Source organism: Convolutriloba macropyga, chromosome 5 (assembly GCF_964194025.1).
Source record: "Convolutriloba macropyga chromosome 5, txConMacr16.3, whole genome shotgun sequence".
In the NCBI taxonomy this organism is placed as follows: Eukaryota; Metazoa; Xenacoelomorpha; order Acoela; family Convolutidae; genus Convolutriloba; species Convolutriloba macropyga.
Genome location: NC_134472.1, coordinates 38581904 through 38608241, shown reverse-complemented (window position 1 = coordinate 38608241; position 26338 = coordinate 38581904). Strand labels below are relative to the sequence as shown.

The window sequence follows — 26338 nt, the reverse complement described above, 5'->3', positions numbered from 1 at the left end:
AAATATAAACAACAAAACCTGACCGACAAACGTTGGTCGAATTGCTCTTAAATTACCGGCGAGCTGTTGACTTCGGTAGTAGCCGTTCAGCGCTTAAAGAAACCGGCATTATGGGGGGCTAATATACTCCAACAAAAGACAACTTTTAACAAAAAGATGCAATGAATTAGTTATTAAAAATGCCTGCAAATTAATTTAATCACTTCCCACTGAATTCTATAAAAAAGTGAACCAAAAATGGTTATAACAGACTGAAAAAGCACTCACAAAAAATCGCTAAATTAGCTTAAAACTAGTTATAATTGTCAAAACACGTTCGACACATCCGCAAAAATACTGATCGCGCCTCAAAGATTTTTCCGTAAAGAAATTTTTTTAAAAAAAATTGCTTGAAAATACTTAACCTGAATAAAAATTTTGCCTTTTAGATTTTTCACAATTCAATTTCTCGAAAATTAAACGGCGTATGATCAAAAAATCTTTTCCCCTCTATCCAATTTTGTTCATCAAAAAACCACTACAAATTCTTTTACGCATTTAATTTTAAAGTTCAAACTTACTCCAATACAATTGACTCAAAAATACTCTAAGAGTCGCCTTCTTCAAAAAATCAGCTTTTTGGAAAAAATTATCCTAAAAGAACTGAAGCAATTAAGAACAATCTGAAGTCAAAGGAAAATAAGCCAAAGGAATAAGAACACTTGTGGAAAAAACCGACAAAAAACAATTTCCAATTAAATATAAACAACAAAACCTGACCGACAAACGTTGGTCGAATTGCTCTTAAATTACCGGCGAGCTGTTGGCATCGGTAGTAGCCGTTCAGCGCTTAAAGAAGCCGGCATTATGGGGGGCTAATATACTCCAACAAAAGACAACTTTTAACAAAAAGATGCAATGAATTAGTTATTAAAAATGCCTGCAAATTAATTTAATCACTTCCCACTGAATTCTATAAAAAAGTGAACCAAAAATGGTTATAACAGACTGAAAAAGCACTCACAAAAAATCTCTAAATTAGCTTAAAACTGTTTTTAATTTTCAAAACACTTTTGACACATCCGCAAACAATAATGATCAGGCATCTAAACAAATTTTCCGTAAAAATGTCAAAGAAAAAGGTTTACCTGAATAAAAATTTTGCCTTTTAGATTTTTCACACTTCATTTTCTCGAAAATTATTTTACGGCGTATGAACAAAAAAATCTTTTCCCCTCTATCCAATTTTGTTCATCAAAAAACCACTACAAATTCTTTTACGCATTTAATTTTAAAGTTCAAACTTACTCCAATACAATTGACTCAAAAATACTCTAAGAGTCGCCTTCTTCAAAAAATCAGCTTTTTGGAAAAAATTATCCTAAAAGAACTGAAGCAATTAAGAACAATCTGAAGTCAAAGGAAAATAAGCCAAAGGAATAAGAACACTTGTGGAAAAAACCGACAAAAAACAATTTCCAATTAAATATAAACAACAAAACCTGACCGACAAACGTTGGTCGAATTGCTCTTAAATTACCGGCGAGCTGTTGGCATCGGTAGTAGCCGTTCAGCGCTTAAAGAAGCCGGCATTATGGGGGGCTAATATACTCCAACAAAAGACAACTTTTAACAAAAAGATGCAATGAATTAGTTATTAAAAATGCCTGCAAATTAATTTAATCACTTCCCACTGAATTCTATAAAAAAGTGAACCAAAAATGGTTATAACAGACTGAAAAAGCACTCACAAAAAATCTCTAAATTAGCTTAAAACTGTTTTTAATTTTCAAAACACTTTTGACACATCCGCAAACAATAATGATCAGGCATCTAAACAAATTTTCCGTAAAAATGTCAAAGAAAAAGGTTTACCTGAATAAAAATTTTGCCTTTTAGATTTTTCACACTTCATTTTCTCGAAAATTATTTTACGGCGTATGAACAAAAAAATCTTTTCCCCTCTATCCAATTTTGTTCATCAAAAAACCACTACAAATTCTTTTACGCATTTAATTTTAAAGTTCAAACTTACTCCAATACAATTGACTCAAAAATACTCTAAGAGTCGCCTTCTTCAAAAAATCAGCTTTTTGGAAAAAATTATCCTAAAAGAACTGAAGCAATTAAGAACAATCTGAAGTCAAAGGAAAATAAGCCAAAGGAATAAGAACACTTGTGGAAAAAACCGACAAAAAACAATTTCCAATTAAATATAAACAACAAAACCTGACCGACAAACGTTGGTCGAATTGCTCTTAAATTACCGGCGAGCTGTTGGCTTCGGTAGTAGCCGTTCAGCGCTTAAAGAAGCCGGCATTATGGGGGGCTAATATACTCCAACAAAAGACAACTTTTAACAAAAAGATGCAATGAATTAGTTATTAAAAATGCCTGCAAATTAATTTAATCACTTCCCACTGAATTCTATAAAAAAGTGAACCAAAAATGGTTATAACAGACTGAAAAAGCACTCACAAAAAATCTCTAAATTAGCTTAAAACTAGTTATAATTGTCAAAACACGTTCGACACATCCGCAAAAATACTGATCGCGCCTCTAAAAGATTTTTCCGTAAAGAATTTTTTTAAAAAAAATTGCTTGAAAATACTTAACCTGAATAAAAATTTTGCCTTTTAGATTTTTCACAATTCAATTTCTCGAAAATTAAACGGCGTATGATCAAAAAATCTTTTCCCCTCTTCAATTTTGTTCATCAAAAAACCACTACAAATTCTTTTACGCATTTAATTTTAAAGTTCTCGAAAAGACTAACAGTCGACTTCTTCAAAAAACCAGCTTCGGGAATAAACAAATTTTCCTAGAAAAACTGAAGACAACTAAGAACAATCTGAAGTCAAAGGATATTAAGCCAAAGATATGAGGAAAACACTTGAGGAAAAAACCGACAAAAACAATTTCCAATTAAATATAAAAATGTACTAACAATTTTGTAATATAATATTAGACTATGACACTCCAAACTCGCTTAAACTCTTCAAATTAATTTACACGAAATCGGCGAACAAAAAAGTCTGCTAGCTTAGAGGACATTTTTACACCTCAACTATTCGCTCTTTACTCTCTAAGGTGTCGGTACGAACAAAAAAGCATTTTCACGCCACTTTCAATATTTGATCAGCAAAAAACACGATTTTCACGCGTTTCTATTCCTCCGTCAATTTCATTCAGACAATAATTGATTTAAAGACCTTCATTTAGAATGTCATAGACTGATTTTAATCTCCTTCAATAAAATTGCTCCCGAATGACATGCAGAAAGTAAAATTTTCATTTTGAATAAAAAAGCATCAGGCAAATGTAGGGCTGATTCTGATTCCTCCACCTCTAGAGGCATTAACCACTCGTTTATCAGGGTCTTGTCATCGAATCACTCAAAGGTCAAAAAGTGCGTGAAGAATTACTTGATAACTCAACGACTATTCGCCAGGCTATAGAAGAAAAGCGCAAAAACGCCCAGGCGAAAAATCGGCATTAAAAAAGACACAATTTCTTATAATTCGAGAGCAATTTAAAAAAGTTGAAAATTAAAAAACATAGCCAGCAGATTGCCGGAAAATAGCCGCTTGTGGCCTACCATGAATTGAAACCACTAAAAAATAATATCGACAGATCGACCAAAGAAAACCCTAAAAAAGATTTTTCAAAATTGCTATTCGAAATCAAAAACTGAAGACTAATTCTCAAGAATTAGGTCACATAGGATTGACACTACTTATATGCACACTATTGATCTTCAACTAGTAAATGCCCACAAAATTTAACGTTCAATAAGTGAGTTCGGAAGTAATTTTTTTAGCGAGGTAAGTCACGCATTTGACCTAAAAGCAAAATGACGTCACGTACACAAATTTTAACTGCAAAGCAGTACAAGTCACTGAAGTCATTGAAAAATTCGATTCCAAAAAGTCAGGTCATAAGAATCATCGATGGAGACAATGAATTCAAAAAACATAGCAGGAGAAGTCCTCGCGTACAATTCAAAGAATTTTCATTGACTAAACAAACAAAGAGACCTAGAATCGACTATGAGTGAATTGGGAAAACAATTTCCAAAAAAAACAGATAAAAAGAACAGAAAATCAATGTCAAAATGCCGCATGTGAACAAAAAAACAATAGCGAGAATTGGAAATTTGGTTCAAACAAGAAATTAGGCCTAGAATGAACTATGAAAGGATTGTGAAAACCATTTAGAAAAAAATTCGATCCGAAAAAATCGAAAATATAGCTGGCAGATTGCCAGAAAATAGCCGCAACAGCTTCGCAATCCGCAGTCTCAAAAAAACAGTAAGAGACCAAAAAATTCGTCTTTTCATTGAAGGCTGATATGTTATATTTTGATAAAAATCTGTATAAGTTTCTACTGCCTCTATTAGCTGCTCTCTAATAACCTTTATTTAGAGTAACACACACCCATTTGACCTTATCTCTTTGAACTAAAGTAAAAAAAATCAATTTTAAAGTGAGGAAGTCAATTTTGAGAGTGAGGTAAGTCAAGTCTGACCAAACATTTAATCACGCAAGTGAACAAAAAACTCACTCCACTAAGAGCAAAAAATGACGTCACGCAGGCACTCCAGTTGACATTGCATGAACGAATGAACAAAAAGCAGATTTGAAGTGGTTGTGACGTCATATGGTCGAAACAAAAATCGCGACGAAAAGAAAACATAGCCGGAAGAATTCCGGAAGCAATTCGAAGCGTCAAAACCTTATAAAAAACCGTAATTGAAGCTGAAAGCATTACCTTTTGTATTAAATCATTAACTCCCCAGGACTTATCTAAAGATTGGTGAAATTTGAACCACTGTCGTCAAGAGAAACAAAATACAGCAAAATGTTATATCATTGAAAACGTTTGGTATCGTAAAAAAATTTGAAATAATTAGGATGGTCAATATACTGATAGGCCCAAGGACTAATCTAAAGATTGGTGAAATTTAAACCATTGTCACGAAGAGAAACAAAATGCAGCAACATTTTATATTACCGAAAACGTTTGGTAACGTTAAAAAAGTCCGAAGTAATTAGAATGATCAAAATATTACAGGGCTATCAATTGCCCTCAAATAATTCATCATTCTATTCTCAAAAAGATCACGAAAGCAAACGGAAGATAATTTAAGAAACTAAGATAAATTCTTCAAAAAAGAATGCTCAAATTTGAGAATCAGAAAACCACTATAACTAAATTTCTAATCACTGCAACTGAGCCAAAAACAACACATAATTCTTCCTTGTTGTATATATGCTAGAAAACATGATTTCATACTAAATCAAAAATTGAAATAATAAAAAAGACATAAGCAACAGAATATTATTCAAAGGCAAAAAATCGTTTAAAAACAATTCACGGGCGGAAGGAAATTGCAACAAAAAGTAAGCAGTGGAATTTTTTCTAGCAAACTCTCAGTACTGCCTTACGTTGAATATAATCAATTAAAACTAAAGATTTGACGAAAATCTAAGAAAAAGCTGAAATTCAAATTTTTAAGAACTGAAAAAATTAATATAACGAAAATAAATGTAGGTGCCAGGAAAAAGCTAGAAGGATACTAACTAGAATATGAAGAAAATGGGCACAATCTAAGAAACACCGTAATAAAGACATTCTTGATTTTTGAAAGTTAAATATCAAATTTAAAAAATCAAGAAAAACGAACAAATTTCATTGTTCAGCATTCGAGACATAGAAAAGATTACTAGTTATCGGATACAAAGATCTATCCTCCTGAACACAAAAACAGGGAAAAAAGGATTCAAACATACGAAATCCTGACAATGATACATTTTGCAAAAAAATGGCCAAAAAAACTTTTAAGACAGCATTTATGAAGAAGTTTTTCTGAAGAGATCTGTTTTTCAAAAACTTAACGCCCAAAAATGATTGAATTTTTATTGAAACGAAATGAAAGTCCCTCGTGTTGCACAAAATGACTATTTCTAGTAATTACAAACAAAATACAAACAAAAAAACTGGATACAAACAATTCCAAAATCGGATTAGCATATGTACAATTTTATAAAGCAAAATTACATCGAGGTAGAAAGAGGCGTTGAGTATATGAATTATCAAAGGGAAATTGCCATATTAACTGATTTTTGACAAAAAGACGGTTAAAAGATCCAAAAATGAAGAAATTAAAAAAAAAGCCAAAATTAACTAAAAAAATCCCGAAATATGTGATAATTTTGAAATTCAAACGCACTTTCAGGCTCTGCAAAACACTGGCATCAATTTCCGAGGTTGAAAAATTTCAATATAGCATCGAATAAAAATTATGTCTACAAGAAACCAAATTAAAAGCAAAAAAAAAATGGGCCACTAAGACGAAAAAACGGCTAAAAATGGTTATCTATATGTGCCAATCGGTCAGAAACTACTTTTCAAAGTCAAAAAGTCATTCACTAAACGCAGCGCATGATCAAAAAACTTCTTTCGCTCAGAACAAAAAACCACTAGCGAGAAAACGAATTTTTGTTCAAACACCGTTTTCTCACTATTTTAAAATTAGAGCGAAAAAATTTCCCGCCGCAAAACGGCTCGCCTTTTCGCTCCACTTCCTGATTCGGCGTGACCAGAATCACTATCCAATTCGACTTCAAAAATCATGAAAATGTGTGAACAGATCTTAAAAAAAGACAGCTTAAAAAAATTCTTTGAATTGTAAAAAACACGATGTCCCCAATAATAGCCGCTATCGCTTCGCGGCTATTAAAAAAACTGCTTTGAAAAAACCGCACGTGAACAAAAAATTCCGCCAGCGCTCAAATACAATAGATTGTTTGAATTGTAAAAAAACAAAAGAGGGCCAATGATAGCTCCGATCAGCTATCGCTTTCGCAGCTATTAATACAGCCCAGCTCGGCTATTAATAACTCGCATCGATTAGATTGATATCAGCACCATCTAATGTAGAGATGTTAGATATGTAATTGTAGCTATACAACTAGGGCTCTCAAAATAATTGGTTTATATCGAAAAAAAAATGTTTGACCAGTGTTTAATTTCCAGTAACCAAAAACTGCTTTGTGGTAAAATCGACGTGAACAGTTACTAAAACAATTTTACAACACATTTTTACATTTATACAATTTGTGCCAACGTACCATAAATGATCAGAATTCAAGATAATGCTCTTGAATTATTTCCCGATTTGACCTTTACACAATTACAATGCAGCCCAAAGTGCAATCCCCGGATGCAAATTTTTTATGACAACCAATTTCAGCTCTTCTGAGCTTCAACAATTTGGTCGATCAATTTAATCGTGTCTTCCGGGCACGTAACAGTATGTCCAATTGTACGGCTGTCAGTGAATATTTCATAATCGTTTCCTCCAGGTGATGTTTTGTCACCAGCAAAATGAATCTCAGTAAAGCCATAGTTCTCCCCTAGGACAAACTGAAGACAATAAGTTTTATCCCAGCCCACTGGGAATACGTCAATGCTAATTTGTCCTCCAATGCTAAATTTAAGATTGCACCCTTCAAACTTGGCCTCAAGTGCTGCTACCATATCCTTTCTAATATTATGCTCTTTGTCATAAGCGAAGAATTCATCGCGTTCTCCTTGCGAACATGCCCGCCCAATAGGACTGACATTTAGCATGCCTCTTCGATACTCAATGAAAGTGCCTCTTTTGCAAGGGAGGGTAATTTTGGACATGTAATTGAGACAGAAGTTGATGAGCTCTTGTAATTGCTCTTCTCCAATTTCTTGTACCATTGAGTTTTGTGAAAGTTCTTTATAACCTAAAAACAAAACATTGGACTTTAAGACGATAACTAAGTTTTATTGACATTTTCAGAACAATTAAGTTGTTTTTTTTGCGGAAAAAGGAACGAGTTGAAAGCTTTTTGTGGTCAGATAAATTGCAACAGGCAAGCCAACATTTATTGTTAATCCTAACACACTGTCCACTTGAGCGAGTCAATTAAAAAAGTAATCAACATTAAGCAAAAATAAAATTTGAGTGGTTGTAGTAATTTTGGTAATTAGCTCGCGTTGATGCCTAAATTCTGTACACTCAGCGATGGCATAAAATAAGAATGGCGAAACAACCAACAAACGTCGGAACCATTTCAACCTGCTTAAATCGCGGGGGATGGGAGTGGAGGTAGCCTGGAGGAGGGAAGGGGACAGAAGATCACTAGGATGCTTCAAAGGACGTCATTAGAGGTTATTAAAGACGGAAAATAACAAATTTCGGCGTGTTTGGGTAGGCGGGGCGTGTGTGCGTGAGCGTGCGTGCGTGCGCGCGTGTGTGTGTGTGCGTGCGTGTGTGCTCGTGTGTGTGTGCGTGAGTGCGTGTGCGAGCGTGCGTGCGCGTGTGTGTGTGTGCGAGTGCGTGTGTGTGCGTGCGTGTGTGCGCGTGCGTGCGTGAGCGTGCGTGCGCGTGCATGCGTGTGTGCGTGCGCGTGTGTGCGTGCATGCGTTTGTGTGCGTGAGCGTGTGTGCGCGTGCGTGTGCGAGCGTGTGTGTGCGTGCGTGTGTGTGTGTGTGTGAGAGAGGGGGGGGGGGTAGATGGGAGGCACAGAAGTTGTTGTTTCTAGTATGATAGGGAGGTGAGAGTCTTACAAGAAAACTCCTTAAACTGACCTTTCGACCTTGAATATCACTAGCAGTTCCCAGTTAAAAGGACGAACCTAATTAGATAAATTGCTGTAAACTTCGTTCCATAGCAAATTGAAATGCTAACATTGCTAACAAATTCAGCTTGTCTTTCATAACCAACTAACGTTGGGGCCAATTGCTCACAAACGACCGGCGAGCAGTTGGTTTCGATAGTACCCAGCTTGGGCTTAGCGATGCTGGCATTGAGGGGGGGGGGGCGGTAAGCGTAGTGGCGTTGGGGGTTGCGAGAGATGGCCAAGAAGGGATACAAACCTCAAGGTATAGGAGGGTGGACTGGGGGAGTGTTGGGGTGGTGGTGTTGGGGGGTGACCAAGGGGTTCAAACTATCAAGCTTAAGAACCGCCCATCACACCAAAGTGTCTCTTGAAAACAGTTTTGGTGAATCATTCTTAGAGACTGGTAAGGTGTAAGGCTCTAAGAGCTCTTAATGCCCTCCGGCCGTTACCTGCTTATTCCGTTATTGAGGACAAAACGTCAAATAGGTCAGACGAAAAATTGGCCAAGCAAAAAATTGCATAAAAAGACCACAGGACTATTACAATTGCTACAAACTTCGTTTGTAGCAATTATATTAGAGAGCAACTTGCTCTCTTTACAAAGGGGCAAACAACAGAGGCAAGATTAGAAAAGTTAATTTGAGTATCTGAATAAATTTCCCCTCTCTGTTTTTATTCATGCCTTCATAGCAATTTCAATGCTCGATGCTCTTATGAGACTAGTAAGCTACAAAAAACTAGCAAGATTTCTTGCCTTGGCTTTTTGGGATATATTCCAATCCGTTAAACGGAAAGTATACTCAGTCAGACTGAAAATTGGCAAATAAAATGCGTAAGTTAAAAATTACGAGTAAAGAACAATTAACAGAGGACTCAACTGCAAACTCTATGAAGTAATAGCAGATACAGCAATTAAAATAAGACAGTAGACCGAAAACTGTAAAATTCGAAGAGAACAAAAACTATATATTTTTGGCTGCATCATTTCAGTGCTGTTTGCAAGCTTAATAGGAAAATTATTAACGGCGGCATATCAGATAGCCGAAAAAAATGAAGTTTATCGGATAGGCTAAATTACATACCTTAACAAATGATGAAAGTGGCGCAAATTATTATCACCCATTTTTCTCTTTTTTATAGTTTTTTCATCGAGAGGCATGGCCAACGCTCGCGGGGTATGGCCAAATGAGGTCATACCTCGCGAGTAATAGCCACGCCTCTCTTGATAAATAGTCGTAGTTAGAGTGTTTCCTTAACAAATAGTTCACCTGCAGTTTGACTTTTGTCTTTTTGAAAAGCAACCAATCCGTTCTCTGAGAACACAAAATCGTAGGCCGACTTGAGCTGCTCGGTTGGTTGGCACAACTGCTCAGCAATTTTGACTAGGTCACTCCCACCAACAATACCCACAGCATACCCACTCGCAGAGAGTTTCTCTAGGGCTTCTGTCATATTAGGCAGGATGCTTTTTCTAGGCAGAGTCAGCGTGCCGTCAACATCAAAAAGAACCAGTGTCTTTTTAGAGACCAGTGATTGCTGTCCATCTCCGTAAGATTCATCTGCCATTGCAAATCTGGAAATAAAGACAGTTGGTTTAAATTTGAAGAGATACCCAAAAAAAATAATAGCAAACCTTAGACCAGTTTTATGCCTTTAAACACCTCTTTTTGAATGCCGCGGCCGATACACACACCTAACGAATAAAACAATTAAATCGAACAACGGCACACATTGATGCGAGTTGCTCGTCTTGTCATAATTCCATTCAGAACTTATATACGAACATTCAAAAAGTTACTCAAAGCAAATATCATGTTTGCTTAGAACAAATAGTACATAGACCTAAAAAGACACGCGCCGTTTTCCAAAAAGTTCAACCTTTTCCTTCGTTTCCATTTGATACGCTGCCTTTTGACACTTTCGTATCAAACAATGAGGCCAGCTGAGCTCTTTGCAACATTGAAAAGAATCAAAACAAATAAGCCAAATAATAATCCCAACAGCGGTCCAGGTGTGATGGCCACAATAATCTATTTACCACGTCTAATGCGAACATAATTATTCAAAACATAACATACTAATCTTGCCATTGGACACTTGCAAAAAACATTACCATTAACTTACTCGATTGTATAATTATAAACGTCTACGTGCTATCATGCACTTCAGTTTGGACCAGCAACGGCGCTTAAATCGGATCAAATTAAAAACCACAGCAAAACTCAGCTGTCAATACGCTTAAAAGCTCCACCAAAGAGCACTCTTGAGCTGTACGACCCTTTTTCTAATCATCAGTCAAAAAAGGTAATAGCTGTTCTGCAATTTGACCAATTCGCTACTTGTTATCAGTGAATTACGAATAGAGACTGTAAAAATAATAAATAACGTCAAACAAAATAGCCACAACAAACTTGTGCATACAAAAAGTCAATTTGACAGCAGTTTGTTGAAGAAACTAATACGCATACATGCAGACAAAATGTACTAGCGCACACAGGCACACACTTATATACATATAAACATGCAAGTTTGAGAGGTGCGCGAACCACGTACACGAACAAAAGATAAGTCGGTGCCAAAGAGCAAATTAACTCACACAAAGAAAAAAGTCAGTTGTACAATACTCGACGCCACAAACAATAATCGCCATCATTATCAGCTTCTGAAGTTGCAGTTTTACCGTCACAACCACTGAACACATACGTACCCCTCACACTATGCGCGCCACAATAAAGATCTAGAAACAGACTTACGATTGCTGTAATTGAGCCGACAATAACTCTGAATCGTGCCAGCTGGCCCGTATCAATTCACCAATTGACAAACTTCACACATTGTCAAATTAATGTGAAGTTTGCTCAAAACGAAGAGGAACAAATTGGTGTGAATTATACATAATTGGTCCCGATTCACGAGAAATTTTGAAGCTAATTGCTATGAATTTCGTCACGTTCAAATCAACCTCCAGTAAGTCCTTCGACGACATGAAGTTCACCAGAATACACAGTTATTTTTTTTACACAGAATTTATCATAACAGCAGCACAGAATTCGATTAACGTTGTCCAAGTTAACCGTTGACTTCAGACCTCGCCTTTGCGAGGCACCAAACGTTTCATTTGACAGAATTTTGCTTGCATGCGACCGACTTATGATCGCAAACTTTTAATTCATGGACTCTCAACGCCAAAGAGGAATTAACTGGCTACAACATTTGTGGGTGCAAGACTAAGCTTCCAAATTCGTTCACACAATTTTCTTTACATTTTGCAACTTCGCCAATAAACTTTCAGCATCGCCCCAAGCATTCATTCACACATTACCTTTGACGTGCTCAATGTTACTGCTGAGAATAATTTGATCAGTGTATGTATAAACAACTGGTGTCAGTCGACTTGCCCCCTCCTCACAAGCGCATAATTTATGTTGCTCTATTTTTCGGAAACTAGTTCACCCCACTTCCCGATTTACATATAAACAGTCCCAAATATCCCAGGGCCACGCTCACTGTCTCAAGAATTCTTAACTATTTACAAGCACTCACAAATAGATTTATTCACAATTCACTAACTGATTCGAAAGAGCGAGAAAAATGGTAACCGCTTACATTTAGTTTGAATCTATCCTAACCCATTTTACCAACTGGATGTAAATATTTCACGTCTACGCTATATTTTACGTGAAAGAATACCAGCAGCGAGCAAGTTCTTCAGAGTTTAAGATGTCAGAAATTTGTTACAACAGCAGCAAATGTTTGAGTGGAAATCTAATAATCATAAAACTCAATCAAAGACGATTCAATTATTATTCGATCGGCTATTGACCAGTACCTTATACAGCATATTGACCAAAACTTGAGCTGCCCCTCTCTTACTATGAATTACTGAAAAAATGAAGACAGAATTTCAAAATGGATCCAAATTACACTGGCACTGATGCGACAGAAGACGAGGTTCGAGTCTGGGTGGGGGAGAAAGAGAAGTCAGTCAAAGGCCTGACTCCAGACACAACCTGTCTAGATGTGATACATTCTTTGCTAAAGCATGAAAAGATCGCAAATGTCAAGACACTACAACAACACTCTATCTTCCAAAAATGGCCAGAATATAGCCGACAATTACACAGTAAGTAAATTTTTCAGATTTCAAAGCCTTGCAATGACTAATTTATTTGAACAGAACCGCCTATGTGGGACGAATTGCACTTGCACGACTGCCGCAGGCTCGATTTTATTGTAGCCTGCTTCAGAGGGGTGAAGGTATTGGCGAGGCAATAGGTTTACCAAAGATCTTCAATTGATGTTATTAGAGCTTATATAAAGCACTAGCAAGATTTAAACAATAAAAACTAAACCCAATTCCACTCCTTTTTCATTTGACTAAGTAGTAAACTGTCACTACTCGGGTTCAGCTGCCTAAAATTTTGAAAATGAGCGCAATTACGGCTCAGCAAAAATCAAAAATTAAACTCACTAAAGTAAAAATGTTAAGGCAATAATTTGCACAAAAAAAGAAACACGAATACAATAATTGCTTCAAACTTTAATCGAGAAAAATTAATAATCTTCATATACATAGGGCCGAATTTTCATCAAAAATTTTATTCGTTAACTGACCTGACCTAACAATCAAGTTTATTAAATCAAATTAGGTTTAAACAGAATCAGTTCCAACCAATTGACATTGACCCAGAGAAAACAGGCCGTCAAGTGGCAGTGAGCTAATTTTTAGGCAGCGGTTGCCAATTAACATTAGAAAAAGATTTTTTTATAGTGATCAACTTCTTTGGAATTTTGTACTTTCGGAAACTAAAATTCAAATTTTGACAAATAATCATTTTTTCTACGAATTCGAATAGTTTACGTTTCAGCATTTCCCCTGATTTTCCTTTGGGTTCTTGTCGATAGCTCGTTGAACACGCGGTTACATTGATTACAAGAATTCAATTACAATTAATTTGCATATGGTTTGCAGTGACTGCTCGAATTTTTGGCTACCTGGTCCTAGTTCAACATATCCAAAAAGATTAAGTTAATCATGAAGGCTCGCGTGAAATTATGCTGCGCACATTTTACGTAGCATTTTGAATGAAGACAAACCGACTAACGTTGGACGAATTGCTCTCGAACGACAGACGGGGAAATTCAATTTAGAAGAGGTCTTGCTTAGAAGTTTTTCATGGTTGCAAAAATCACGACACCAGAGGGTTTCGAACACCAAACCTCCGTAATTACAGTCTAAATCGCCTTTGCAAATTCAACGCTAAAATTGCCTTTATGTTAGCAACAATTTTTTTTCGGAAAGAAAGCAATTGAGCATCGCAGATCACGCGAAACTCACTTGAGAGAAAAGAATGCTTTAGAAAAATAGCGCGAAAACGTTCAGGCAAAAAACTTTGCATAAAGAGGATACCACTGTACAATAATTGCCTCAAACTCCGTTCGAGAGCAACTAATTGTATTAAACACTAACTGCAAGAATAACCGAACAACAAGAAGTTATTGTTTCCAGTAAATGAACAAGTAAGGTGCTGCTGCGTAATTGGGGAACAATAAGTCTGCTTTTTGTTATTATCCCCATTTTAGAACCCCTTTTCATGAGCAGTATTGCTTCATTTTAAAACTATTACCACTTCAATTTTTCATTATAACTACAGTTGGTAAAACTATTGCAGCCAAACCTCTCAGGCTGAGGCAAACCTGCAGATATGCAAAAGAGCTCATTCTCACAAAGACATCTTTATGGATGCAGCGGGATTGAGCCACCAATAATGGAGTGTCAATCACACCTGAAATCATGGCTACAACAGCGTTTAGGCAGAGCCTGTGGGCTACCAGAAAAAATCTCATTTAATTTTTATTTGCCTGGATTAGAAGAATAACAACAATTTGAGTTTTTTTTTTAGAAAAAAAACACTAATTCATAACAATTGTAATGAAAATTTAAGTTATATGCTGAAAATTTATTTAAGGAATTAGAATTTTCCAGATGACCAATTTGGATTTCTTCGTTCAAAAGTAGATATCAAGCATGAACACTGAGACTAAAACAAAAATAAGAAAATCTTTCCTGTCTATTAATAAAATGAACTCAATTCTGATTTGACAAAAATGAAAACAAAAACTATGAATAAGAAATGCATCGCACGATTTATTATTCATTTTAGAAATTCAGTACAATTCTTATCCTCAGAAAATTTCTCATCTTAGCAGAATACCGGATGCTAGCAAACCTAAACACTAAGACATTATTTCAAAAACCCAAGTATAATCGTACTTTAAACTTCATCATAAGGAATAAAACTTCCAGTAGCATGATCATAGACAGTTACCATAGTAAAAAAACTGATACCGAAAACAAGACATTTAAAATTTGCTTTTATTTCAGCAACATAATAACTCGGCAAAACTGCAACATAAGGATTCCGTCAAGTTTGATCAAAAGTAATTGTTTCAAACACCAGTTCGTATAAAGCCATAATCTTTTCAAGGTTAGTTTCATTTATCAACAGAAATCCAACAAAAACTGGTGTACAACGTTCACAGCATACGAAGTTTTGAAATAAGCTATTTACATCAAAAACTTTCAACCTCACGATTGCATCCAGCTCATTTAAGCAGAAAAATCTCAATCGAAAATAAAATTTGAGACCAATTAGGGGCTAAAACTTGAGTCGCTTCATTGGACATTATTGAACTTATTTAATGAATTTATTGAACAGAAACGATAAGATCGCGAGCCACTCCATCGAAACTGCATACATAACAGCGTTCACGTCTAAACGCTCATTAATTCTTACAAATTCCTGTCTACACAATTTCCTGAAATAATTATCTGCTAAAATGTCTGCAGCATTATGCTTGAAAAATTGTTGTCAATAATGTTTCATCGCTGTTTTCAAAAACCGTGCATACTCTATGAACATTCAAATACGCTTTCTAAGCACCTTGTAATTCAATTAATCAAGTTTTCATACCAGACTTAAATCCTCTTAAAATGTTAAAATTATCTCGTAGGCCGACCTTTCGAATAATCTACATTATCTTAGCTTTATTGCGGCCCAAACACGGCTGAAGTGATTAAATTTAGGTTTTCAAATAAGACACCACAAATCGAAGCTGTAAAGGTTTGTCTAAGTGTTTTAACCATTGTGAAAACGACTGAAAAAAGATTGAGTGTGCTTGTTTGCTCTATTTTATTTTTCATACAGACTGGAAAAATTGTGAATGAAAAAACAAAGCTGGTAGAAAATTTCCTCAGACCAGATTAGGCGCTTTGAATGAATTGCTAAATTATTTAAATAGTTCTCCTCAGGACGAGAACACGAACGCGCATTTGCCGTTTACAGAATATACGTTTTTGATGAAACCGCTTACATTTAGTACTAAGTACAGCCGTTTTATTTCAGGCAGTGTAAAAATACTACACGAATTCAAAAAGTGCCAGGCTAAGGGAGTAACGTTTCACTTGCAGAAGACAACTGCAGTACAAAACTACAATGCATCTGCTAGCAGTAATAATGGAAACGGCGGCAGTGGCGGTGGTACTGTGTCAAACGCAAACACAAGCTCAAACTCATATACAAATGCACGCCACAGTTATCATTCGACAGACTTAAAATCCAGTTCAGGCGACCAGAAAGACAGCAAACGAAGTAGAAGCAGAAATAACAGCAGCAATAGATATTCTCAGTTTGATACCTTCAACACTGTTGACGACCCAAATGCATCTTCACCCAGAGCTGTATCCAAAAGCGAGACATTGAGTCAAGGCGAGCCTACGGTCAACGCAGGTGTTCAGAGTAATATTACGTCATTAGTACAGGAAGACCAGAATATCCGGGGAAGACAGAAAGAAAGGCGCAGACGTAGTAAACGCAGAAGAGGTATGTCATTGGACAGTAACAGTCTACTTCTAATTCAGCACATGAACGATGGCGACGCGTTGCAAACATATCATCAAAATTCTTCAGACACAAGAACAAATAACTCAGACAGCTTACGCAATTACCCGTTAGAAGGCACAGGTACTAGCGCACGATCTATACAAACTTCAAAAGCAAGTTCAGAAGATCACGATTACTCTTTTCGTGACTTAATTTCCCAAATTTCATCTCGTCATGTGAACCAGACAACCTCTTCCAATGACCCCGAAGCAGTACAAGAGGGACTTGAACGGAGCAAAACATACAATCCAGTATTGAGAAAAGTCTCTGTAAGGCGGGACAATTCTAGGAAGCAGAGGACCAGAGTTCACTCCGCAGATGACTTACTTGACTGCTTTGTACGCGAAGCCATTCAAGATTCTGAATTACAAAACCAGTTTAACTGGCGGAACACTAAATCCTCCAACAATGACCCTGAAAGTCATAAAACTACAATTGACAACATGCAAAAGTGTACTCTTGACAACGATTTGGAAAATCGGAAAGAGAGACGGTATCAGAAAGCGCAACAGGACACGCGAAGTCCATCATGCAAAAGAAAGTTTGCTATTAATGGTCAAAACCGAAGCAAAACGCCAACAATTTCTTCAGATAAGCAACAATTAAATCCTATGATAAACATTTGCAAAGAACTGAAAGAATTCAATGCTCGCCATTACGGCAGCAAAGTAGAATCAAAAGAAACATTGAAAGACAACAAATGCACAAACAATACTAAGCGTACTAATGAGAGTACAATTACAAACAACAAGCAAGAAAATACACAAGAACTAATGATGCAAGAGAAAAAGGTGGGGAAAAGTAGCCCCAACAGTAATGAAACAATTACTGAGGAATGGGGAAATAATGAGACAATGGGAACAATAGCGGGGAGTGACAGGTTGTGGATGAAAGGAGGCAACAGGCGTGAACAACAAACACAATCACCCCACAAACAGTCTCCTCAGCACACGCAGGAGCAACTGCCACACGTGGCACGGCAATCAAAACATAACACTGAAAAGGAATCCAATGAATTTGATATTAGTATTACTGATAACACATGCTACACTACTGACAATAACAGTAGCAGTGGTATTAATAAAAGCGGCGGTTTTAATATTAATGCTAACAATACCTCCACTGGCCATAAAAGATCAAACATCCATAATAGCTACACTCCTAATCATCATTATACGCATCACTATTATCAATCACAACAGAACACGTCTCCTCAATTTACAGCCAAATCAACATCCCATTTATTGCCAGAAAAATCCACCAACAACCAACGTATCTACACGCAAGGCCAACAACACCCCCAATATCCACACAGAGCTTCCATACATACAAACGATCAATCCCAGTTAGATGAGCCTCAGCATCCATTGCCAGATGGATTTGGCAGCAACCACTGGAACAAGTCAACACCAGTAACAACCAGAAAACAAACGCTACCATACCAAACAGCAAAGAACGCAAGTTCTGTTGAAGGAATTACAGATACACAATCAGAGAATATTTATCGAGGCAATCGAGTGTCTTCACCAAAGCTACAAACCACAAGACGCAGGAAGAATTCACTTCTTCAAGCCAAGAAACAGAAGGAACAACAAAAAGCTTTCGAAGCCAAGCAAAACCAGGAGCAGCAAATACAATCACAAGTTTCTCACAGTTCTAGCAATAAAATTCCATCACCACCAGCTAGAATAGTCCAGCATCATTACCAAAAGTATTTTGACACGAACGAAACAAAAGAAGAACGAAATTATCCAAAATTTACCCCACAAGAAGCTGAAAGAAGGAATGATTTATCCTTGAAGGACGGCGAACCTGATGAACAAGAAAGAGATCGGTGTCAGGAGAACATTGGAATGCAGTGTGCTGAGCTATCCACACTTCAAGACAGAATAGACACTGTCGAACAGCAGATAGTTCAGCTGTTGCTACTAAACAACGACAGCAGTGGTAGCAACAGGAGAAACAAAACTGACATCAACACTTTTGGCACAGAACAGTCAATTCTGCTTCAAAGAAGACTGAACGGTACCTCAACTATAGACAGCCTCAGAGACAAATTTTCTATTGACCAAACTGAGTATGACTATAGCAAGCTACCTGCCCCGTTGGTAACCTCAGAATTGGGAAAAGCACTTGACAATACTACTCAAAAAGACAACAACCGGGAACAATTTACGATACAACACGAGATCAAGTCATATTACGAGCGCATCCAACAAACAACAGACCAAATAACGAATCAAAAATTAGCACAGACAAAACTGCTGACAGTGATTGACTCCTTAAAAGCCAGAAAGCAGTTGGAAAGGCAATACAAGACAAGTGCACCTTCACCAAGAACATGTCCAAAGTGCCAGACAATTTTCAGATACCCAAAATCCGATAAAGAAAATGAGCGCAAGTGTCTTTGTACTCTCCAGCAAGAACTGGAACAATCCAAAGCTACAAGTGAGGCTATCTCTAAAGAGACAGAAGAAACTGAGGCTCATATTAGTAAAGTTGAGCAGGATATTATTGAGTACAAAATGAGAATACAGCGGCTGGAGTATGAAATCGACTACTGCTACAGGCAAAAATCTATTCAGGCCGATCATCGCTCACCCGAAAAAACAAGCAACAACAACAACAAAAGCACCTCCAGTCAAAGCCAATCGCAATATGAACCCCATGGCAAAACTAACTCTTCGCATTATCTCCAACATCGGCCACCACGGGTTCCGTTGGGAGCAAATGGCGACAACCGTACTGCTGTCAAAAGCAACAATTATCAGCCTTTGATCCCATCACACCTTGTCAGTCAAACAAAACAATCCAACAGACCAACAAGTCCCAGAAAATCGGCCAAAAATCCAAGCAGCACCTCAACGTCCAGCAGTGTTAAATCGCTAAGTGAGGAGTTATCAAAAGCTAACTTGACATTGACTCCACATCATTTATATCAGAAAAACCAGAGAAGTCAACAGGGTTCAACCAACAATAGCAGCAACCAGGATCATCATAAACCGCGAAGGCGTAGAGCGGAAACAGACTCAGACACAGGGGTAGGATCAATGAGCACTGAAGAGGAATCCTCTCATCTTAGTCACAATCAACTCTCTATAGCCTCCACAGCTGCACAGATTGCCATTTAAATATATAAATCAAGGGTCTCTTTATCGTGAACAAATATTGTTTACGAACAGTACAAAATTAGGAACGCAAAGTACACAAAAACACAGATTGCAGTCAATTCTGAACGGAGAGGAAACGGTAAAACGTCATTGACCCAAATGTTAAAACTGTTGATAACTCCATTGTTGATATGTTCATTATTTCGCAATGTATTGATTCGACAAAATCATAGCTAAGATAACGATACTTCTATTTTATAAATTTCATAAAAATTTACCATATTTTGCAGCTAATATTTCTTAAGTACTACAGTAAGGGCCATCAACAAAGCTATATTACAATTTATTTCGTCAAAACTTTAAGCCATTCATCAAGTTGAGAAAAAATTCTTGTTGAAAACACACATTAAAAAACCCCACTAGAATCGGAGTTAACTAGCGCAGCGGTTAATGGGGCGAATGAAAACAACTGAAGATATCAGATTTATTCAAATGTAAAATGCATGAAGAATTAAGCTCCAGTTAGGTAACTAGCACCATGCAGATCATCAGAGAGATGTGAGATGCAATAGAGATCTGTAATGTTTCCCAATAGCAAGAATTGCATACCGAGGATAATGACTGTCATCAAAAAACTCGATAGAGGCTGTATCTGATGACCTCACTTTCGTTCCGTTGATTTTCACAGACCCATTTTTAACTTTGGTCTCAATTGTCTAAAACAGAAAGAACAACGTTAAATTAATCCAACAGAAACTATCCCAACAAGATAAATTGGAATTCGTATTAGCAATTTAAACTATATTGAGCATTTCATTATTTATATCTAAGCAGAAAACTTTTTCAGTACTAAATTCATCGGAGAAGGCAAAAGGGGAGAGGCATTTAGAAGGCCAGTTCCTTTTAAAAAAGGAAATGAGGTAACTGACATTGTTCTCAAACAAAAGGCGAGCGGCTGCCAGCAGCTAGCTGCGGCTAAGGCACGCTAGCCTAAGCTTAACTAAAGGAGCGGGGGGAGGGAGTCAAACTCTGAAAAACACAAAGAATCGCTCAGTCAAACTCTAAGAACTCCTCATGCCATGAATTTATGTCTCATCAATATTTTCAGTGAATCGTATACTTAGAGAACCCAGGGTACGATGCCATCGGTCACTAAAACTTCGAGGCGAGCTTAGTTTGAAATATTGCGCTTAGACATAGAAATCTAACTTTTGACACTTGAATTAACTTATTTTGCTATCGGAGACGGAGACGTTTGGTTTATTTCAACTCCTTAAGAAAACACTAATCTTTCACAGATCTGCAAAACTGTACTATTAACTTCAATTTCAAATGGAGATCAACACTTTTGCACCCTTTGGTTCTCTAAAAACATTAGAACAAAATCTTAGTCACCCTCAATCCTGGCGCCCATCACTCGGGCTCAACCACCCTCGTATCAGAGGACTAAGTCACTCGGGCGACTAAGATTTTGTTCTAACATATACTTTAGACCAATAAGGTGTAAGGCTCTAGTAGAGCGGAAAGCTGATCAGTAATGAGAACTCCTGTGACTTAAAGCCCTTCGAGCTTCACATGATTATCCCCTTTTTGAGGACGAAAAGTCGGTAGTACAAACAATCGCATAAAAAATCAGCGGGACTATTAAATCCACAATCTTCGTTTGAGAGCAGTTCACAAAAATTCCAAATTACATCAGTTGGTTCAATACTGACATGCTTCTAATTCAAAACCAAAGTACACTAATTGAAGCTAAATTCATCAATTGCTTTCTCTTCCCGTCAACTCAAGCGCTGTGTTTAATTCCTCTGTGGGTGATTCAAGAAGAATAAAAAAAATATATTCCCCTCTCATTGGGTGATATTATTTCAGGTGCAATATTTAAGCAATCAATCTTCAAGATTATTGCTCAATTTGTTTCACTTGCATAAATTTCCCCACTTTTGGGCGATCTATTATGAATTCCCTAAACCCCTCTCGTTGGGCGGCAATTATTCAAGGTAGCATATACTGAAATTAGCACCCATTCTTCAAGAAACACTCCATCTTCGAACTGGCAAGGTTGACTTTTGCATCTCTCACCTCTCATACAAAGGTTTGACAATCTAAGTATGGCAGAACTAAGTCTTGTATTGATCTAGATCATAATTTTGGCGAAATGCTTTTTAACAATTGGACGACGATCTATCTTCTAGTCTTTTCAGAAAAATAGTGCTTTCTCGGGCCATCATATCATCAACGCTGAACACAGAGGGTAAAAGAGATATGCTTCTCCTGATACGCTCCAATAATTGTTTCGCTTTTCATCAGCTCAGCTCTAATACGTCTATCGGGTTTCTGCAGAACGATTTTGCCTGTGTCAGTGACACGGATATCAAACAAGGGAGTTTCTTGAGGTCTTCCATACTCCACCGACTAAAAGATTGGCTCTTAGAGCTGCCTAACTCTGACCATTCTCTGATGAATGGTTCATTTTCTGTGCAGGGACACGCCATGCTAGCTTAATCCCTTAAGATATCGCATTTCATGCCCTTGCTTACAGAGGCCACCTCTCTTGCAGATGAAGGCAATTTTGAACATTGAAAACTAGGCCACATTAGATTTTGAGAGAATTTTTATTTGAAACCAATGAATCCTTAGCGTTGAGCCATGGCGTCAGAACAATCGTTTTTTGGGCCGTCAAAAATTATCTCTCGGAAAATGTTGCTGTTAATTAAAACAAATTACCATTATTGAAGTTCCTCTCTATCCGCCCTACTCAGTATTCGTTAACTGCTCTGAAAATTCAAGGTAAAGCTGACATTGATCAGATTCCATTTGTTTACGAAGTTAAATCCTATGGACGGGTGATCCGTGTTCCTCAGCGTTCAACTCGGTTGTAACAACAACAGAATCTGCTATCAAGCTTGATGATTCTCTGGAAACGTCAAATTGTTCTTTGACTTTGCAAGCGGGGGTTCGTTATAACAAACTACCGTGTTGTGCTCATAGGCTGACTATCTTACGCATCATGTCATGTACATTACTATCATTTGACGGCTGACAAAATATGCTTTGTGTTGTGTGCTCAAAGGGTTGTAGGAATTATTCTCCTCCTGGTGGTCTACTTGGGTTGATCATGTGAAAACTTAAGCCGCTTCATGAAGATATTAGTCAAGGGCGTCATAGAAAATCTGAAGCCTAAAATTGTTCCAATTCTTAACTTTTTGTTTAGAAAATATCCCAAACTGTTACGGTCGCCGATAAAACCACCTAAAACCGTTTTCACAAGACTTTCAAACCCAATTTGTCAAAATACCCTTGAGCTTCCGTGGTTTTGGTTGGCAATGAGAAAACACTTGCTGGCTCTGCGTAAAAGCCAAATTTCGAAACAGTTTCAATGATTTTTTCGAGTCAAGTTGAAAATTTAAAATTAGCGCAAGCAGCGGCGTCTTTCAATGTTTTTCTAGATGACGTAAAGGTTCAATTAGTGGCATCACGGCAACTCCGAGAAACATGGAAAGTTGATCCCCTTGAATCAGGCCTTCACGGTACATGCTATTACCTGTTTCTGCGCACGCGCTAGCTTAAATTTTGGAGGACTGTGACCAGTGTTTTCTGACGTTTACATGAGTAGCCTTGTGCTTGATTAAATGGAAAGCATTTTTTCCGTCAAATAACAGCAGGCCAAAACCAATTTTGTCAAATAGTTGTCTAAGTCTATGCGTAGACCCTTCGATACAACAGGAGAGCCGTCGAGTTAAATGCTCAGTAGCTCAAAATTGGACTACATCTGTTTAATCAGCAACTGCCTTTCTAAGTAAACGTCTCTCCATGACTTATCGGTCATACCGCTGAATTTTTGTAGAGCGTTACGAGTCGACAGAAGCAAATAGCGTTAACCTTGCGCCACGCAAAAAACTGAGTTTTGAATTTAAAGTATAGATCTCTATTGGCGGTAAGTCATTTAAACAACGTTCCGTGATAAAGAGGTGCAGGCTTTGTGTTTTTCTTGAAGAATTTTGGTCTTAAACTGAACCTGGAAGACAAAGAACCTTTATCTACAAGACACATTGTAGCCCACATGTTAGCAAACGATTGCACAGTATCCTCTTCGCTAAGCTCTTGATTTACAACTTCTTTGCTTGAGGTTTGGCTGCATTGTCCGCATGATTGAATAATGAGCTAAACTGATGTTAAATGTAAGGAAAACTAAGAATGTTTATCAACGCAATTCATTTTCAGTCCTGCAATCTTGTCCAGGAAAAAAATACCTCGTTTTTTAAAGCACTGCTCTTTTGAAGCACTGCTATAAGAATTACACAGAACTGCCTAATTGTTTCCACGATTTCTCTGCGCTCCGAGAGTAACAGCATTAACCTTCCAAAGGCAGCATTAAAAAGACCCCCAAACAGTCAATGAATTTTTATAATCCGGCCTTAGTAAAATTTTTATTTCTTAAATTTATTTAAGAAATGAGGAGATTTTGTCTGTTTACCATCACTGCCTCCTCTTATTTACTGCGCATCTGATAAACAAGCCACCAAAATTACCGAAAATATGGAGAAATCGAGTAGAAACTGGGTAGTCATCGCTTTTGTGCTTTTCACATGCTCGTGCATAATTTTTTTAAGCAAATTACATTAATTACATTACTTCATTACTTGGTTAATAACTCACAGTGCTCTAATCTGAATTAATAGTCCATTAATTGAACTTAGCCCTCTCGAACACAACTAAATTCAAGAGTGAGCTAACAAGATTTTTGAACGAAGAATCACAAGTAAACTTCAGATACAAGTTATACCCCTCTGGATGGATATTATTTGAGACATGAAAAAAGAAAAACCCAAAGCTAATCCAACCACAATCGGGGTATGCGAAGTTGGTAAAACCAAGCTTGGTTAAATTTAATATTATTATTATAAACACAAAGAACAAACTACGTAACAAGGCGGACGATAAGTTAGACGGCTGCAATGATACGACTTACCTCAATTCCATATGCAAAAAAATGACACCTCGACAGTACTTGTGCTATTGTTTCTTCACAACGCACATCAATTACTTGAACACTTTTAAGAAGACTTTCGAGCGCTTCTTCGTCAACATTATCCAAACATGGTTTTCTCGCATGTAGATGATGCGTAGCTAACTGGGCTTCCTTTAATCCTACTTCGCCATGGACAAATTTCACAACCGTTTCAGCTAATTTTCTTTGGACAAACCGAACGTCGTCACTTGATTCTGTTGAGATTGAGGATAACGGTTGATGTACAGTGACGTCATCAGTAAGGGACAAAGATTTCAGCATTTGAGGCGCTTCTGCATCACTACGCTGCAGTAGATACTGATACATCGCATAGGGCGAGGTCATATCTGCATCTAACCAAACGTTGCTGTTGGCGACTAGACTGCCACTGCCTGATGAATCGGGTGAAGGATTGGTGTTACTTTTGCCCATCTTAGACTGACCAGATAGAAGTAATGGGGTTGTTAAGCAAAGAGTCCGAACTCCTTTTCTCGCTTTTATGTACTCATAGCCACCTAGCATATTGCCCCACTGATCAGAGCCTGAAAAAATACAATGTTAAAGAACTTTCACGTGAAACATTTTCTGGCATACCAAAAGAGCAGTTTCCAAGCTCACTTATCTCAATTTGACAAATACCGCAACTTTGTTAATCAACGAATGAATGACAAAATTTCAATCAAATCACGGAAAAAGCCACTGCTTAATCGAAACCAAACCAAATTCAGTCTACGCCACTTGAAGCAGAATTTGAGATAGTTGACTAGCCAAAAATCTATACACCGCTTAAAAAAATTTTGCAAGTATTAATTGAAAATTTTTTATGATAGAAAAACTTGGCTATTTTCACAAATTCAAATGTTAAAATGAGGGACCTCCTACTTGTGCACGACAGTTGTATCGCTCCAACAGCTGGAGAAAGTCATGTGCCTGAAGCATCTGGTAGAAAAGTTCGGCCAAGCTCAGTTTATTTCCACTTTGGAGTCTCTGTTTCACGAACGAGAGAGATAACATGTGACTAACACTCATCCATCGTCCACTTTCGGCTAGAAAAGGAACCAGCGATTCATTGTCATACCACTCACTGTTGTCAACTATTTTCATTTCCCCCACATTTTTCAAGTCACTATTCTGCTTCTCAATATAACTGATAAAATTACGATCCAAACTGGCAATCTGTTTGCGAAGCTTCTCTTTATTCTGATTTAAAGTATCTGTAGGAAGAACTTTGCGCTGCTCCTTTTTGTCACTAGGATCTCCAATTCTAGCGGTTGCTCCACCGATCAATACAATAACAGGATAGCCAACACGTCTGATGTTAAACAGTGCCATGAGGGGAAACAGGTGTCCGAGGTGTAATGATGGTCCTGTTGGGTCGACGCCGCAATAAGTGGACCAGTTGTACGATCCGTTCAAATCATTAATCAGATCTTCAGTGATTGGGTCTGGAAGCTGTTGTGCAAACATTGCTCGTTTGTCTTTGAGGGAAGCTAAGTGAGCAGTAAACATGTGACGCTTGCATTTGGGTATGAAATCGGCCCATTTTGTTAGAGCACATGCAATTTTCATTTAATCTGAAAAGTGACACCTGTAAGAATAAACAAGGATCATTAATTTCTCCATCACGCCCAAACCCTT

The 26338-nt window shown here is 37.3% G+C and overlaps 4 protein-coding genes across 4 annotated transcripts in view; 2 read left to right on the top strand and 2 right to left on the bottom strand.

The window, feature by feature from the left end:
* LOC142339384 (SAP domain-containing ribonucleoprotein-like) overlaps window positions 1–26338 on the top strand; it is a 162673-nt gene that overhangs the window by 30734 nt on the left and 105601 nt on the right. The gene's annotated exons all lie outside the window — the stretch shown is intronic.
* On the bottom strand, window positions 6993–10229 carry LOC142339383 (uncharacterized). The gene is made up of 2 exons (XM_075389392.1): window positions 9905–10229; window positions 6993–7757 (listed from the first exon to the last, which is right to left on the bottom strand). The coding sequence occupies exons 1-2, from the start codon at window positions 10200–10202 to the stop codon at window positions 7231–7233; spliced, it is 825 nt and encodes a 274-aa protein (XP_075245507.1). The 5' UTR covers window positions 10203–10229; the 3' UTR covers window positions 6993–7230.
* Window positions 10666–19983, top strand: LOC142339381 (uncharacterized). The gene is made up of 2 exons (XM_075389389.1): window positions 10666–12759; window positions 16043–19983. Exons 1-2 carry the CDS (start codon window positions 12546–12548, stop codon window positions 19708–19710), a joined length of 3882 nt encoding a protein of 1293 aa, XP_075245504.1. The 5' UTR covers window positions 10666–12545; the 3' UTR covers window positions 19711–19983.
* LOC142339382 (tyrosine--tRNA ligase-like) lies at window positions 20160–26284 on the bottom strand. Its single transcript, XM_075389390.1, has 3 exons — window positions 25576–26284; window positions 24662–25242; window positions 20160–20405 (listed from the first exon to the last, which is right to left on the bottom strand). Exons 1-3 carry the CDS (start codon window positions 26267–26269, stop codon window positions 20238–20240), a joined length of 1443 nt encoding a protein of 480 aa, XP_075245505.1. The 5' UTR covers window positions 26270–26284; the 3' UTR covers window positions 20160–20237.

Coding starts and splice junctions, on each gene's coding strand:
- LOC142339381 (XM_075389389.1), top strand. CDS start 12,546: ATGGATCCAAATTACACTGGCACTGATGCGACAGAAGACGAGGTTCGA. Junction 12,760..16,042: donor ATATAGCCGACAATTACACA/GTAAGTAAATTT, acceptor GTTTTATTTCAG/GCAGTGTAAAAATACTACAC.
- LOC142339382 (XM_075389390.1), bottom strand. CDS start 26,269: ATGAAAATTGCATGTGCTCTAACAAAATGGGCCGATTTCATACCCAAA. Junction 25,243..25,575: donor CTGTCGTGCACAAGTAGGAG/GTCCCTCATTTT, acceptor GTATTTTTTCAG/GCTCTGATCAGTGGGGCAAT. Junction 20,406..24,661: donor TTTTTGCATATGGAATTGAG/GTAAGTCGTATC, acceptor TTTCTGTTTTAG/ACAATTGAGACCAAAGTTAA.
- LOC142339383 (XM_075389392.1), bottom strand. CDS start 10,202: ATGGCAGATGAATCTTACGGAGATGGACAGCAATCACTGGTCTCTAAA. Junction 7,758..9,904: donor AGACAAAAGTCAAACTGCAG/GTGAACTATTTG, acceptor TTTTGTTTTTAG/GTTATAAAGAACTTTCACAA.